Genomic DNA, 16464 nt, shown 5'->3' on the forward strand with positions numbered 1-16464 from the left:
TTTGTGGTGCTAATGACGCTAAAGCTAGAGCTTTGCTATTTGGTCTTAGATGGTCTACAAAGAACAACTTGGGCCCCCTCATTATCGAAGGTGATTCATCAAATGCTCTAGCATGGGCGTCTAACAAGTGTAGGGGTCCTTGGAAGCTTGAAAATGTCATAGTGGTGATTCGGGATTTGGTGCGTTTTCTTTGTCCCAAAATTCAACGTATGAGAAGGTCTGCCAACGAGAAGGCTGATCGATTTAGGGTGTGGAATTGGAAACGGTTGATGTGATTATCCTCCTGCTTCAGGAGGGTGTCGAATAATCTTATGTTTGCATTTCGAAGTTGACGTGTACTTGTTTCTCTTTCTGTTTCTAGGAGTTTTTTGCTTTTTGTTCGGTATTACCTGATGCAGGCAATGTCTGTCTTGTGTCTCACATTTGGGGACAGCTTGTCCCCTTGGCTGTAACAATGTTTCACTTGGAATGATATCATTACCTTTCAAAAAAAATAAAAATAAAAATCAGAACAGAAAATAATGACAGAAAAGCTATGATTTGTCCGACACTTAGAATTTATTGCGTCATGTCGTGTTCGACACGACACCCGTTTCCACACGTGTCGACGCTTCTTTAGACACTTGAAGTGTACTGCTACCAGTGTCAGTAACTTTATATGTATGAACGTGCAACATTGTCAAAATCGTACGATTTACAATTCAAATCGTACGATTTGAATCGAATCGTACCCTTGCCAATTCAAATCGTGGCCAGGAATCGTTTTTGAGCTGAATCGTACGATTCACAATTGAATCGTACGATTCAATTTCGAATCGTGCGATTCATGTGAATCGTGCGATTCATGTGAATCGTGCGATTCATTTTCACTTAGTGTATGTTATAAAAAAAGTGGGTCCACCCAATTAAGTTATAATCCAAAAACGACTTTTACTTTATTCTTCTCGACTCTCTCATTTCCGAGTTTACACGAGAGAGAAAAAAACCCAAATCGACTTAGGGTTTGCTGCTGAGGGTTGCGACTTGCGAGCTTTGGGTTTCGGAGCTAGGGTTTGGGCTCTCCTACCACGGTTCCACCACCTTCCACCACCTTCCAATAGTTTCAAGGACTTAAGCTAAGCTAATTTTTCAGTTTTTTCTCCTCATCTCCTCTTTCTTTCCTCTACTTTCTCATTTTTCTATTTTCTCATCATCTCCTCTTGCGGGTTAGGGTTTTTTTTTTAACTTTAATTAGTTCTTAAAATCCAAAACAAACAGTGTTTAGAGTCCCAAAACAGTGGTTAGGGTTTTTGTTAGGTCATGTTTGGTTTAGATTTTGAGAATCAATTTTTGTTTTGGAGTCCCAAAAAAAGCCTCAAGGCTCTGTTTCTTTTGGATTTGGAGAACCAATTTCGAGGCCAAAACTGATTATTGGACCCAAATTACGTTTAACTTTGGGGAAACTTAATAAGTTCTGGACTCACAATCGGTTCTCAAATTCCTAAGGCACTGTTTGTTTAAGATTAAACAACCGATTGTTAGTACATAACTGATTGTTAGAGCCAATCAGTTCTTAATATTAAGGCTCTGTTTTTTTTTTTTGGAACTGGAATGGGCTCTGTTTGTTTTGGATATTTAGAGTATTTATGTTCCCAAAACAAACAGAGCCTTGGTGAATGATGAGAATATGAATTAAACAGTAATGCTGATATTTCTTAAATCTGACACTCTGAGTAGTTAGAAGAGATGTTAGAAAGAATTTTCAAAAAAACAAAAAAGACAAACAGAGCCTTAATTAACTCACAATCTGTTCCCAAAATCTGTTGCCAAAACAAACAGAGCCTTAATTTTGAGTTCAAAATCTTCATTTATGTTAGTATTTAACTACTTACTAGTTACTACACTCCATGCATGTATTTTGGGAAGATTGTTAAGGTAATTTGCTTTTTAGTGCTGCGAATGCAATCCATTCATGTATTGTAATTTGTCATATATGATCATTCATTTCAGGCATTGAATTTGCAAGTTTGTATTGCTTTGAGAAGTTTGACGTGTAGTATAAAGATGGTTAAATTTAGAGAAGTGGATGTGACATGGGAGATTGTACGGCGGTCGTTCCCAATAACAAGACAAGATTGCGGTGTAATTATTGTGGGAAAGAGTATTCTGGAGGTCTATATAGATTGAAACATCATTTGGGACGTACAAAACAGAATGTAGCTGATTGTACACAAAATTCGGATGACATGGCCGATAAATTTAAGTTACTATTGAAGGAAAATGAAGAAGAGAAGAGAAAAAAGAGTGGCATTATTTCTAGATTTTTAGGACTTTCCATGTCAGATACTTCGTATCCGTGTCGAAACTCGGTACACGAATCTATGTCCACAAATCATGATTATATGTACTTTCTATTTTAGACGTGTTCCCGTTTCTAAATTTTGGGAGTTTGCCGTGTCCGACACTCCGTGTCCGTGTCTGGGTCGACAGGCGACACTCGTGTTCGTGTCCACAAATCATAGCAGAGAAGGAAATATAAATGTCATAAGGGACAAAATGTTTTTTTTGTTTTGAAAGTTGACAAATATATTTATACTATGAGAATTACATTGGGGACCAGAGGTACCAGCTTGCATTACATAGTATATCTGGTCAGGAGCATGCTCCTGAACCATAAGGTAGAACAAAACTTGACCATCTTCTTCCAATTCCGACAGGATGAAGTTAACAATTCAATCATTCCATTTACATTGCAAAAATACCATCTAAATAAACAACCCATCAAGCTTCCCAACAAACCATCAATCATTCCCTCTCAACACCAGTCTCCCCGAAGCCAAGTAAAGATCTCAACAAAAAGCCTCCAAAAGCGAAAGACCAAGGTCTCTCAAGCCGTTGGGGATCTTTTTCGTTATATATGCTCCACTGCTTCCATGATCTTTGAAGCTTGGTGAAGATCTACCTTGTATCAATAGCTCTCTTACTTCCTCCGTAGAATTTCTACTGAATCAATCAGGATCGTATTAAAGTCACCCCCAATGATCTACGCTCCCATCCAGCCATTACGAATATAGCTTAATTCCGGCCAGAGAGTCGATCGCTCACGCGCCTGCGGAGGGCCTTATACCACAGTCAGTAGCCACTGTAAATTGTTGACGGTAGAGGTGAACCTTATTGAGATACTGTGTTCACGAATAACATGATCGTGCATCAGAAACAGATTTTCCTTCCAGACAGTGTTGCATGGATTCGGATTCGCGTGTCGGGATCCAACACGGATTCGAGGTGTCGGATTCGGCAAACCTCCAAAAGGAGGATTCAAATTCGGTATTTTTTAAATAAAATAAATTTTCAAAATAAAAAAAAAAGAAAAAAAAATTATATATATATAGAGGAAAATGATTGTGGGCTTGAAGCTCATATAACTTATATGAGCTTGAGGCCCACATTTTTTGTGGTGATCCAAACCATTTATTTGCAAGGCCCCAACATAGATAGGGTGTGTACCAAAAATCAACTACATTGGATCATCCTAACCCCTCCAAAAGCGGAGGGAAAAAATGGGCAGATTTGTGGCAAACAATGTCTGTCCATTTTGCCCTCCATTTTTGGATGGGTTAGGATGATCCTATGGAGCTGATTTTTTGTACACACCCTATCTATGTAAGGGCCTTTCAAATGAATGCTTTGGATCATCCTAACAATGTGGGCCCACATGTGTTTTGGCCCTCAAGCTCATATAAGCTATATGAGCTTCAAGCTCACAATCATTTTCCTCATATATATTCATGAAAATTTTGAGTGTAGAGGGTTGAGGCGAGTTTTGTATTAAGAGAATTTAAGGAGGAAGGGGGTCGATGTTGGAGGGTCCAGGCGCTAGGGTTTTTATTAAAAGAGTAAGGGTTGTTGTTGCATATAAAAAAAGTTAAAAAGAAAATACGTTAGAGGGAAATTATACGTGACTCGCATTTCAAAAGAGACAACGATGAATCGGATTCGCCCAGAAAAATAGGATTCGTGCGGGACATGGCTACGACAAGAATCCGAGTGTGTCCCATGTGGATCCATGTCCGATTCGGATGCGGAGACGTGTCGACACGGATTCGGCAGAGGGGGGGCAAAGAACCCCTGCAGCATAGCTTCTAAATGACGATTATCCCACCCGATCTTCCTCTAGCATCCTTCGCTACCCACCGTCGATTTTTTCGCCCCCACACCCCGTTGATGGTTGTCGCCTTTGACATAAGTCTTTGACAGTCGTTTTCTTTCTTTCCGCCCCTATCCCTCTAATATTTCTGAAGATTAACTTCATTTTGAAAATAATTTGCCCCCAAATCCCTTGCGAGGATCTCTTAACACAATCCTTTTAACTCCTGCATGCCTCTTCCCGATAATTTTCCTTTTGAACTTGTATACAATATTCCCTCAACAAAGGCATTACCTGATACATTTGGGAATTTGTTTGTTCTTAGATCATGGGGATTTAAGGTAATTGATTTTGTAAAAGTTCAACCTTTAGCATGCTAGGTGAAGTGATTTTCTACAATAATACAATTTGTTGTCAAGCCTAGGCAGGAGCACAAAGCGGATAACTGATGCTCTAAACCAACGACCGCTATTCTTGTGGGCCATGATGCTTGAATACTTGTGTTGGCACGTAGTATTCTGTCAACATAATACAATATCGGTATGAGTACTGAGTGCTTCATGAATATTTTATGGGTCAAAGTGACTGATGTTTGAAAAATGTCACTTTTCATATTAATAGCCATTCTAATTCTTATTAAGTTTATGGTATTTTATTTTACATATCCTATTTTTTATGTCATGGGATGGGATACCAGTATTCTTATCCATGTCTATGTCCATGTCCGTATACTTACAAGTATCTGGGTCTTTAGCTTGTTGGGTTTGAAGCGGTGAAAGAACACTATTTGGATAACTTGTATTTTTTAAAGTTCATAAAATAAACATGAGAAAGGGTTGTACCATTCCTCTTCTCTAATGTATGATGGTACATCTTCCATTGTACTAGGTTTTGTAACCCCGGAGGAACTCCATGAGAGCAAATCATTCATGAACGTCATGGAAGAGATATTGGATCCATATTCTGAGCGTATTATATTGCACAAGGGGCTTCATCTTGGTCGCAGTTACAAAATTGCAACGCTAAAGTAACGTTTTTAGATACAAAATATTTTGGGAAACTATCCCTAAAATTAACTCCAAAAAATTATTAATAGTTATATGTAAAACTTTTTAGAAATACCCTTGGACATTCAAATCAACTTAGTGAAATATTTTGAACACTGGAAAATTTGGGATTTGATCAAATTTGCGTTCAACATAAAAAATTTAGGAGGAAATATCTCCTATCCTACTGCCATTCAAAAAATAATCTCCCATCCCACTAATTATGGAGTAATATCAATTGTAACAAGGTTTTAGGTTTCCATTTCAGTGTGCATTTCGATTATGATGGAAATGGAAACATGTCGGTTTCAGAAGGAAAATTAGTTGGAAATCTTATAAAATCGTGGAATTTCCTTTGTTGGAAATCTTATAAAATCGTGGAAACATACACAACTGATTGATATTGAAGATGAAACTTCATTAAGTGCTAAAATCATCACGGATACACTAAAAGTCATCACATAAGCAACAAAACCACCCATTATTGTTTAACAACATCAATTCAGTTAAAAAAATGGTTTAACAAAATCAAACACCCAGTGACGTGCTATCAGGTATGTACTAATTCAGTACTTACTACAGTCACATGTAATCCATTTAACTATTTATACATAATACATTCAACATATTTCACATGCAATTCATATGAATATAATTATGTAACACATACTTGGGATGCCCATGGACTTGCTTTAACCTTGGAATGCCAGCTTGACTCATTACCCTCCACATACTTGGGGCTTCCGCTGGGGGTAGGTCGACCTAAAAGACCTTATGGGACCCAATTGTTGAGCGGATTGCATGAAGGCTAGATACATGGAAAAGAAACCTTGTTTCTAGAAGGGGCATGCTTACTCTGGTTAAGGCTGTGTTGGCCAATATCCCCATCTACTTCCTTTCTCTGTTCAAATGTCCTATGAGTGTTGTTTTGAGAATTGAACAGATTCTGCGGAGGTTTCTTTGGGGAGGATCTGATGATAAGAAGGGGATGGCACTGGTTACGTGGAAGAAGGTTTGTCTCCCGAGTAAGAATGGTGGTTTTGGGTCTTAGACGAGTTAGAGAATTTAGCCATGCTTTACTGGGTAAGTGGTTGTGGAGATTCGGTGTGGGGCAATCCCAACTTTGGGTTAAGGTGATTGGGAGAAGTATGGTTTTAGGTTTGGGAACTGGGACGCGGACAACCTTTATAATAAGACAGATCTGACTGTGTGGAGAGATATTTGGAGGATGAGTTACGAATTTAACAAATCTAACGGTTCAAGGTATATTCAGGGGATCGTCTCGAATTTTGGAGCGATGCCTGGTGTTCTGTGGAACCTTTAATGGTTCTTTTTCCGGATCTGTATGTTGTAGCTTCCAATGAAGAGGCATTAGTTTGTGAGTGTTTTGACCGTGAAGGAGATCGTTTGGTCTGGAATCTGGGTTTTAGAAGGTATTTTGTTGATAGAGAATTGGAATCGATTCCTCACTTCTTAGAACTCATTGAAGGGTGCTACATTAAACGGACCGGGACCGATAAAAGAGTATGGACCAGGGATTCCTCCGGGGTCTTTTCTGTAAAATCTTTCTATTCCCTCTTGGTGCCTTGTGGGGTACCTTTCATCTCAGCAAAGGTATGGAAATTTCATTGTCCTCCCAGTGTTTGCTTCTTTGCTTGTACGGCGAGTTGCGATTGGATTCAAACGATCAATTTCCTCTGGAAGTGTGGTATGTGGATTTTGGACCATTGCCCAATGTGCCTTGAAGATGGTGAATCAGTAAGTCACTTGTTCATACATTGCAAAGTAGCTATAGAGATTTGGGGTTAAATATTGATGAGGTTTGGCATTTCTTGGGCTTTCCCGTTTACTATTCCCGAGTTGATATTAAGTTGGGAGATGGTGCCTTGGAAATGGAATGTAAAATGTTGTGGATGATTTGTCTTCTGGCCACATGTTGGGTGTTAGGGAAGGAGAGAAATTCTAGGGTGTTGGATGGGGAGTCTAAATCACCTTATTGGCTTTATATTAAAGTCATTGGGGAGTCTAAATCACCTTTCGTGGGCGAAGAGTTTACCGGCATTCCACTTTATATCGGCTTATGATTTGTGGGAAGGATGGCGTGCGGTGTGTGCTAGTAGGGAGATTATACCATGAATAGTGCAAAAGTGGGAGAATCTGCCTTTGGGTTTTCTCAAGCTTAACTTTGACGGATCGAGCTTGGGGAACCCGGGGCCGGCGAGCATAGGGGTTCCTCTTTCCGGATGATCAATATTTCTCAGAACATGGAGTGTGAATCAAACCCATGTTTGAATGTGATTCGGATGGTGCTGTGTTATGGGCTTATTCGGGTCCAATTGGAGTGTGCGATGCTACTGAGTTGGAAGCTACAACGGTATATCAGGGTATTAAATGCCTCAATAGATTTTCTTGGTGGTATTATTGTGGAAGGAGATTCTCAAAATGTGGTTAGATGGCTGAGAGGTTTAGCGGTTCCTCCTTGGAGATTTTCCTCTGATGAAATTTCAGATTTTGACTTTTGGGTCTTCCATTGTATTCATTCATGTGAGGATATCTGCTAATAGTGATGTAGACTCCTTGGCCAGGTCTGGTGTTCATCGGGTAGGTCTCGAGTGGTTTGATTACTTGCCTCCTTGATGTATCTGTATTTGCTTTTTATTTTTTCTTTTCTTTTGTAATTCGGTTGGTCCATCTCGGCCCATTCATTTATTATTGTTATTTTTCACGACTTCAAAAAAAATAAAAATATGTAACACGTACTGGTATAGTAGACCACTAATACACTTATGATTTGGGTTTCGATATGTGTTGCGATGGGGATGGAAATAGAAACATTTTGGTCGTTTCATGTTGGTTTCTTTGGTTTCAATGAAAATTTAAATTCATGGTTATATCCTTCATGTGAATGGTAACCGTGGAAAATCTAGGTGACGAAACCATTAAAAAAATAGAAAATCTAGGTGACGATTATAGTTTGTTAGTATATATTGGCCAGCAAAGAGCTTCGCTCTTTGAATAAATCTTCATTCACGACTTCAATGGGTTGCAATTTCCAGGTTCCTCTTCACATCTCGATGTTGGTAGTGGCCGTGATTGAGAGGGAGTAAATACCGTGGGATGTGTTTTGTTGCATGTGAGTTATTGTGGTTGACTCTTATAGAAGAGATGGTTTTTACTCATTATGTCTCATGATAACCATGAAGCTACTTATATAGTGAGTAATCCGATGTTTCATGAGTAAAACACGCTCTTGGGAGAAGTCAATTTGTTTATTTATTTTTTTTCCAAGCCGGGCATGGATGGTATCTATGCTCTGTCTTGAGAGACGAGAGAAGGGGTGGGGGCTGTTGATATTAAAATGTGTTTTAGTATTAGTAGTAGTAGTAGTAGTAGTATTGTGTGTGTGTGTGTGTGTGTGTGTGTGTGTGTGTGTGTCTATATATATATATATATATATATATATATATATATATATAGAGAGAGAGAGAGAGAGAGAGAGAGTAAAGGGTTCATGCGCTCGAGCTCAGATAACTTATCTGCACTCGAATGCAGAAAACAAGGGTGGGGCCACATTGTTTGGGTGATCCTAAGCATTCATTTGAAAGGCCTTATCATGTATGGGGTGTGTACCAAAAATCAGCTTCATTGGATCATCGTAGGGTGTCCATTTGTGGGGTGTAAATGGACAGATACTGTTTGTCCACTAATCTGCCTATTTTTTCACCCCACAAATGAACACCCTAAGATGATCCAATGGAGCTGATTTTTGGTGGACACCCTATCCATGAAAGGGCCTTCCAATTGAATGCTTTGGATCCCCTCAACAATGTGGGCCCACCCTTGTTCCTGCACTCGAGCGCAGATAAGCTTATATGCGCTCGAGCGCATGAACCCTTTATATATATATATATATATATATATATATATATATATATATCAGCTATATATATATATATATATCAGCTTGAATAACAAGCTATACATTATTAAGGGTATTTATGCATTGGCTTATGGGATTCCTTCACGTTATAAGTTCCAGATAAGCTAAAAAAGACTTCCCTTCTCCTATTAGCTTCTCTTTTAATTAGAGTCCATTCCCTTTTAATGAATTCACCATTTTCTCCCTAGGAGTTGGGGAGGACTTTGATGCTTGTTCTTCGTTGTAGTTCATGCCCCTAATCCTTCAAAGAAGTTCCTCCAGACCCAGCTGGTTTGAAGGACGCTTCCTTTTCCGACTGTCTGAGTAATGAAGCAAGTTACTTTCAAGATTCTGATGTTCCATTCTCCTTACTGTCTGAGTAATGAAGCAAGTTACTTTCAAGATTCTTATATCAAAGCGGTAACCGCCAAATAAGATTAGAAACTAGATGCTAAAACCAATAACCACCCCCTTAACACACGAAGTATGAGGGCTCCAATCTTGATTTGAAAGCATTTATGGAGCTCGATACAATCATGACCAAAGATTCTACCTTTTCAACTTCCGAAGGTAATAAGACAAAAATTCCTGTATTAATGTAAGCATCGGTACAAAGACCCTAGCATGGACTCTGATATGCTTCTAATCATCACCTTCAGATATCCCAAGGCACCATAAATGATCTACTATAAATAATGATGGCTTTAGCCATAGTTGTCAAACTCTTACGAGTCAACTCTCGAGTCGAGTCGCTGGGCTTTCGAGTCTCCTCTGTTGAAGACTCTTACGAGTCGTTACGAGTCGAGTCGAAAAAATAACTCTTACGAGTCAAGTCGAGTCATTGGCCTGGGCATTCTTATTTTGATGGTTGAAAGCTTGGAAGTTGGAACTGAGAACTTTTTTTTTTGAATGGCAATTGCATTAAATGAGGAAAAAAGACCGAGGAGGTCTATACAAATGAAGAGATATAAAAGGAAAGACAAGAACAAGCCCCACTGCAAGGGTCAAGGAGGAAGGAAGTCAAATAGCTCAATTCTCTCCTCAGAGACACCATCTCTAGCTAAATTGTCTGCCACACCATTAGTTGACCGTCTTACATGATGGACGGATATCGATGCATCTCCCAACCTGTTTTGGAACTCATCGAAGAAAGAGGCAAATCTCCAGGGGAAGGATGAGAGCCACAAGCCACCTTATCACAGCAACTCTCCTTCTACCACTACCATATTCAAATCTTCATTCTCAATATACCTTATTCCTTGGTAGATAGCACACATTTCAGCTTCATTAGCGCCAACGACTCCAATGGGACCTGCAAAAGCCCATTTCATAGATCCAAATTCATCCCTCAAGACTCCCCCAATTCCAACAAGACCAGGATTCCCCATGCTAGACCCGTTAAAGTTTAGCTTCAAAAAACCATGTGCGGAAGGCTCCCAGTCTTGGACAATCTTGGGTTCTTGGCCGGAACCAACACAAATTTCCTTCCAAACATACCATAAATCATGGGAGGATACAAATCTAAAGCAAGGAAGGGTTTTCACCCATGATTAAGTTCCAACTAGAACTTAATTATTTTTGTCATGCAAGTTACAAGCATATAATTATTTATATTTTTGGCTTAGTGCATTATCTATGTGCTATTGGGTTATATTTTTTACATGCTTCATCTTTTGATATATAATTATATTCTTTCGACTATATTTCTGTTCTCGTAAAAAACTCTTACGAGTCACGAGTCGAGTCGAGTCACGAGTTATAAAACTAATAAATCGAGTCACGAGTCAAGTCACGGGTTGACAACTATGGCTTCAGCCACTTTAAGAAGGAGCGCCTCACCTCCTTCTTGACCTTTCCGATAATCACGATTTAATGCCTCGATTTTGAGTTCCCAGGTTAGTAGCATACACGACTGACTTACTTTTTCGATTCCCAAAAAACCTAGTCCATCTAGAATTCATAAGGAGCTCCTAAAGATAAAGACCTCTAGGATTAGACATCCAAACACACATGGGCCCCACAGGTCTCCTTGGAGGAAAGCACGGCGGGAACCCCTCCACTGATTAATTTGCCAGGACAGAGAAAGGAAGATGGGAGGGCAATCCAAAAAGGGAAAACAAAATTTACTACGGGATTTGAAATTTGAATTCAACAGGGGGGACCCATAGGAACTACAGTCTTTTTGCCTGTTACCCTCCAGCCAGACGACGCCTGGTTTACACTCGCCTTCGGTAGAGCCAAGGGCGCCGACCGGATACGAGGGACGCTGGGACGATTCAAGGATGGCAATTCTAGAGAGTTCGGCAATGGATAATTTGAGGTTCTATAGGAAACCAAGGATTGTCCCATGCTAAATTCAATACCTATAGTAAAAACCTCATCTAAGACCCAGAGGAGAACAAAAGAGGAGAATTTCCATCTGGGGGCCAGAATTTTAGCAGAAACAAAGCTCATACACTGCCTATGATCTCCCTCCATCCCTACCTCCAAGACTTGACCAAAGATACTTCCCAAAGCTTCCACAGTTGAAGTTGCCCATGCATGTAGGGGGATTCCATAGATGTTGACCCAGGTTTCTTCTGTTCCCTGAATGAAGTCCCGAGACCAAGCTCAGAGGGAAAGTAATTGGTTGCCATATGCTTCCCCTCCTTCAGCTAGGATTTGAGATTCCTGGTCACCTGATTCAAATATAAAGAGAATCTCATCCTTCGCTAACAAACAGGGGCTTGCAAGGGACGGAATACTCCAAAAGCTTTTAGCCCACAACCATAGCTCGTCTAGAGTTCCGTTTGGGTCATTTTTTGTACCCACCAAACATGCTTTTAAGATATTCATTCGAGATCTCAGTTCCTTTCTCGCTACCGATAAGGACGAGACTCCTTTTTCTCTGTGGAAGGAAATTTCTCTAGAATCCGGCCATGATTCCCCCTAAACGGAGGCTCGAGATTGTTGATTGATATGCCCAGGAGGAAGGGGATCTGATTTCTTTCTTTTCTTTTTTAGCTGGGATTACCACCGGTAGTTCGTATGCCATTTGAAGTTGTGATAATGACAATATGGACAATCCCAATTTCCTGGCAATCTTTTTGAATTAGCCTTGGGGGGGGGGGAGGTTATTTGGGGCAGGTTTCTTCCTCCATTCAAATTTCTTCCACCACACATAATTCTTCCTCCACTCAGAACCCCTGAACCCTCCGCTCATTGCTCCAACTTGGGTAACCTTACGTCAGCCTGACAACATTTTCATACAGCGAGAAGACAAAGAGCACCCAGACCAATCTCAACTCAACTAAGCCTTTGTCCCAAACTAGTTGGGGTCGGCTAATGAATCCTTTAGAAGATTTTCATGAAGGAGGTGAAAGGCTTGTGAGAGCTTTTTGGGAACTGTAATAACCATCGACTGATGTTTAAATAATAAAAGACAAGATTAGTTAGTCCAAATATTAAAACATGGTAGTGCCACCTCTTGTTTATTTTGTTGTATGCCTTTGCATTTGAAAAATTTCCCTCAAGATGAGGCTGCTTTCCAAATGAAGACATTCGTAAAAAGGACGGGGTGGCACCGATTGAGGAGAAGATGAGAGAGCACCACTTAAGATGGTTTGGACATATCCAACGTAGGCCTTTGGATGCTCCGGTGAGAAGAGGCGACTCGTGCCAAATTGATGGAGTAAAAAGAGGTAGGGTTAGACTGAAAACAACTTGGTTAGAAACAGTGAGAAAAGACTTGATAGCTAGGAATATAACAGAGAACATGACCTTGGATAGGATAGAATGGAAGAAAATGATCCACGTAGAAGAACCCAACTAGAACTAGGATTAGAGCCGGGCAGATTCCTTTTCACCTTCTTCATGAAATTTTTATAAAGGATTCGTTTAGCCGACCCCAACTAGTTTGGGACAAAAGCTTTCTTGAGTTGAGTTGAGTTGAGGATGAGGCTGCTTTCCAATTAGTGTTGCATCAGTGAGATTTTGTAACGTGCATGAAATAGCCTGATGAGTGGATGCACTTGTAAATTAATGCCAATAGCATGAAGTTTCGGTTTCTCTTGTAAATTGTTGTTTCTTTTGTTTTGATTTAATTCCCTCGCCACTTAGTTAGAGGCCAAAAAGGAGCTGCTGAGATTAATATTTCCTGGCTTCTGATGTTTACACCCTTATGCATTAGAAGGGCTTCTTATCATTTTCTTGTAGGATATGAATATCCACTAATTTCCCGCTGAAATTTTCTGGTTGCAGTTCTTTAAGTGTTTCCTTGTTTTTGCTGAATATTTCTGTTTTGAACAAATAATTAATACATGCATTTCACACAGGATATATCAAGGTGCCTTTTATGGGTTGAGCGACACCATCAGACGTGGCCAACAATTCGTACTGACCCATTGGCGAAGCCCATTGACATGTTGATGCTCAACAAATTAAAAGAGTCATACTGTCAGATTAGAGTATGTATATCTATCTTGTGTTTAACTGGGCCGACTCCTGTAGTGGTTTAGAAATTATCTTTTATTCTGTTGGGCAGCAACAAAATCTTCTCTTCAGTGAAATTTGTCTGCTTTGTGACTGGAGTGTCCCTGTTTTCTTAGACTGTCTTGCAGTATATGAAATGCTCCAGCTGTAAGCCTTGGATATTTATCCTCCAAAAACATTAACTTCCCAACTCCATCTTCTTTGATTTCCCACTGTTTGCATTCGCAAGTTCTTTTGCCATAATTTATTGCAATGATAGGTTAAGGACAAATATTACAATCAATTATCTTGTCATTTCACTCTTGGAAGATTGTTGTTATTTTAGACCTCCATAGTTTCGGTAGCATGTATTCAAATGCTTTCTGATTCATACTGTTTAAATATGAAGGCAAGGACGCCTGTTTCAAGTATTGTAAACAAAATTACTGTTGCTGGTTTCATTGTCTTACAGACTATAAAATCAGCAATTATTAATGCAAATAATAGTTAACTGATACAGTGACATAATTTAACAACATGATGGGTTCTGTGTGTATGAGGGGACTATAAAAAATCTCCAATTGTAGTTATCAAATTCAGATTCATGACCAATGCAGCGAGACTCATCTTCACAAATTTCTGTAAATGTTCGAATAAAGTGAGTTAGGGAAAATTCGGAAAAATCCAATTAATTTTGCATATTTATATTGAGGTTGCTGTTCCTGCACAAGTGTGCAGGTAAGCTTACCTGCACACGAGTGCAGAAACAGGGTAGGGGCCCACATTTTTTGGCGGTCCAATGCATTCACTAGGAAGGCCCGCCCTTCCATGGATAGGGTGTGCCAAAAAATCAGCCCCATTGGATCATCCTAACCAAATCAAAGGTGGGGGAAAAAATAGACAGACACTGTCTGTCCATGTTTCTGCCCATTTTTCCCCTCCACAAATGGCAGGGTTAGGACGATCCAATGGGGCTGATTTTTGGGCCACCCTATCCATGGAAGGGCCTTCCAAGTGAATGGTTTTGATCCCCCAAAAAATGTGGGCCCCCATCGCACTCGTGTGCAGGTAACTTTCCTGCACACTTGTGCAAGAACAATTTTCTCATTTATATTATGTTTTTTTTATTATATAACATATTTAGATTATGAGGCATAGTGGTTAAGTGTGGTGGTTTTATTTTAAGGGTTATCGGTTCAATTCGCAGATGCTTTTAATGGATGTTTAAATCTCTCATTTAATTTCCGAATGAATTGGAAATTATTCTTAAAACCTGATTTCTATTTGGATTTTGTTTTCAAAAAATCGTCAATAATTTAAAATTTCGCGATTTGTGAACAAAAAATGCTCACAAGGAAAATTCACGAATTACTCGCATTTTATCTGAACAATCTTTGGATATGAAAGGTATTGGATAATATCTCATGTTTTTAAATATCTATATATATATATATATATATATCATGTTTTTAAATATCTATATATATATATATATATATATATATATATATATATATATAGAGAGAGAGAGAGAGAGAGAGAGAGAGAGAGAGAGAGAGAGAGAGAGAGAGAGTTGTTATCTACACGCTAGGCTTAAAATACTGTGGGGGCCACATTGTTTGGGGGATCCAAAGCATTCATTTGATGGGCCGTCACATAGATAGGGTGTACCCAAAAAATCAGCTCCATAGGATCATCCTAAACCTTCAAACTATGGAGGCAGAAATGGACAAATTTATGAAGGTTATTACACGTCCACTTTTAACTCCTTGAATCGTAGGGTTGGGACGATCCTATGGATTCGGCATAGGGGGGCAAAGAATCCATCCAGCATAGTATATACTATACACCACATACACACATAAACTACAATGAGTAGAACTTAATTGTAAGTGGCATGCATTATATACATTCATTACAAAAGTGGAATCCTAATTTGTTTAGTTACTGTTCTGTACAGGAAGGGGAGCTTGATGCTGTGGCAGTAGTTCATTCTTATGAGGATGGCAAGCCGGTTGGAGTCCATAGATCAAGGCTATCTGCTCTCAATGTATGTTTCTTAAAAAACCTTCTTGCTTTTGTATTTTTTGATTTACATTTACTATAATACAGATAGGCTTTTATATATATATATATGGGGAAATGTTATCAGTGCTACCATATTTTGATGATATCACTCCTCACTTTATTAAAAAGTAAGGTATGGCCCGCACCATAGGATGATCCAAGCTGTCAATCAGATGGGCCACAGCCTAAATAGGTTGTGCCTCAAAAACCATTTCAATAGGTTGATCCTAACCCTCCGATCTATAGAGGGACTGAATCTTAAAGGGTTGATCCTAATCCTCTGTTAATCGGAGGGTTAGGATCAATCAATTGAAATGATTTTTGGGGCACAACCTATTTAGGCTGTGGCCCATCTGATGGACGGTTTGGATCATCCTATGGTGCGGGCCATACCTTACTTTTTAATAAAGTGAGGAGTGCGATCATCAAAATATGGTAGTGCTGATAACATTTCCCTATATATATATATATATGGGAAAACTGTTTGTGCGCTTGAGCGCATATGAGCTTATATGCGCTCGAGTGCACAAAACAGGGTAGGCCCACATTTTTGTGATCCAAACCATTCAAATCATTTGAAAGGCCTTTACCTAGATAGGGTGTCCACAAAAAATCAAATCCATAGGATCATCCTAACCCCTCCAAAAGTGGAGGGAAACAATGGGCAAATTTGTGGACAAACAGTGTCTGTCCATTTTTTCCTCTACTTTTGGATGGGTTAGGATGATCCTATGGATCTGATTTTTGGTACACACCCTAACTATGGAAGGGCCTTCCAAATGAATGGTTTGGATCACCCTAAAAATATGGGCCCACATGAATTTTGTGCACTCGAGCGCATATAAGCTATATGCGCT

General features: G+C 39.4%; 1 protein-coding gene across 5 annotated transcripts in view; it reads left to right on the forward strand.

Moving 5' to 3' along the window:
• ARP9 (actin-related protein 9) overlaps positions 1-16464 on the forward strand; it is a 117312-nt gene that overhangs the window by 57620 nt on the left and 43228 nt on the right. For all 5 annotated transcript variants that reach the window (XR_013238581.1, XR_013238580.1, XR_013238582.1 and 2 more), the window contains 2 exons: positions 13405-13536; positions 15501-15590. Coding sequence is in view for 1 of the 5 variants with exons in the window: in XM_077367722.1 (XP_077223837.1) it covers positions 13405-13536; positions 15501-15590 (222 nt within the window). In the remaining 4 variants the exon portion in view is untranslated. The remainder of the gene's footprint in view (positions 1-13404; positions 13537-15500; positions 15591-16464) is intronic.

The sequence above is a fragment of the Tasmannia lanceolata genome, unplaced genomic scaffold (genome assembly GCF_043159265.1).
Source record: "Tasmannia lanceolata isolate RefF3 unplaced genomic scaffold, GAP_Taslan_0.1 ptg000024l, whole genome shotgun sequence".
In the NCBI taxonomy this organism is placed as follows: Eukaryota; Viridiplantae; Streptophyta; class Magnoliopsida; order Canellales; family Winteraceae; genus Tasmannia; species Tasmannia lanceolata.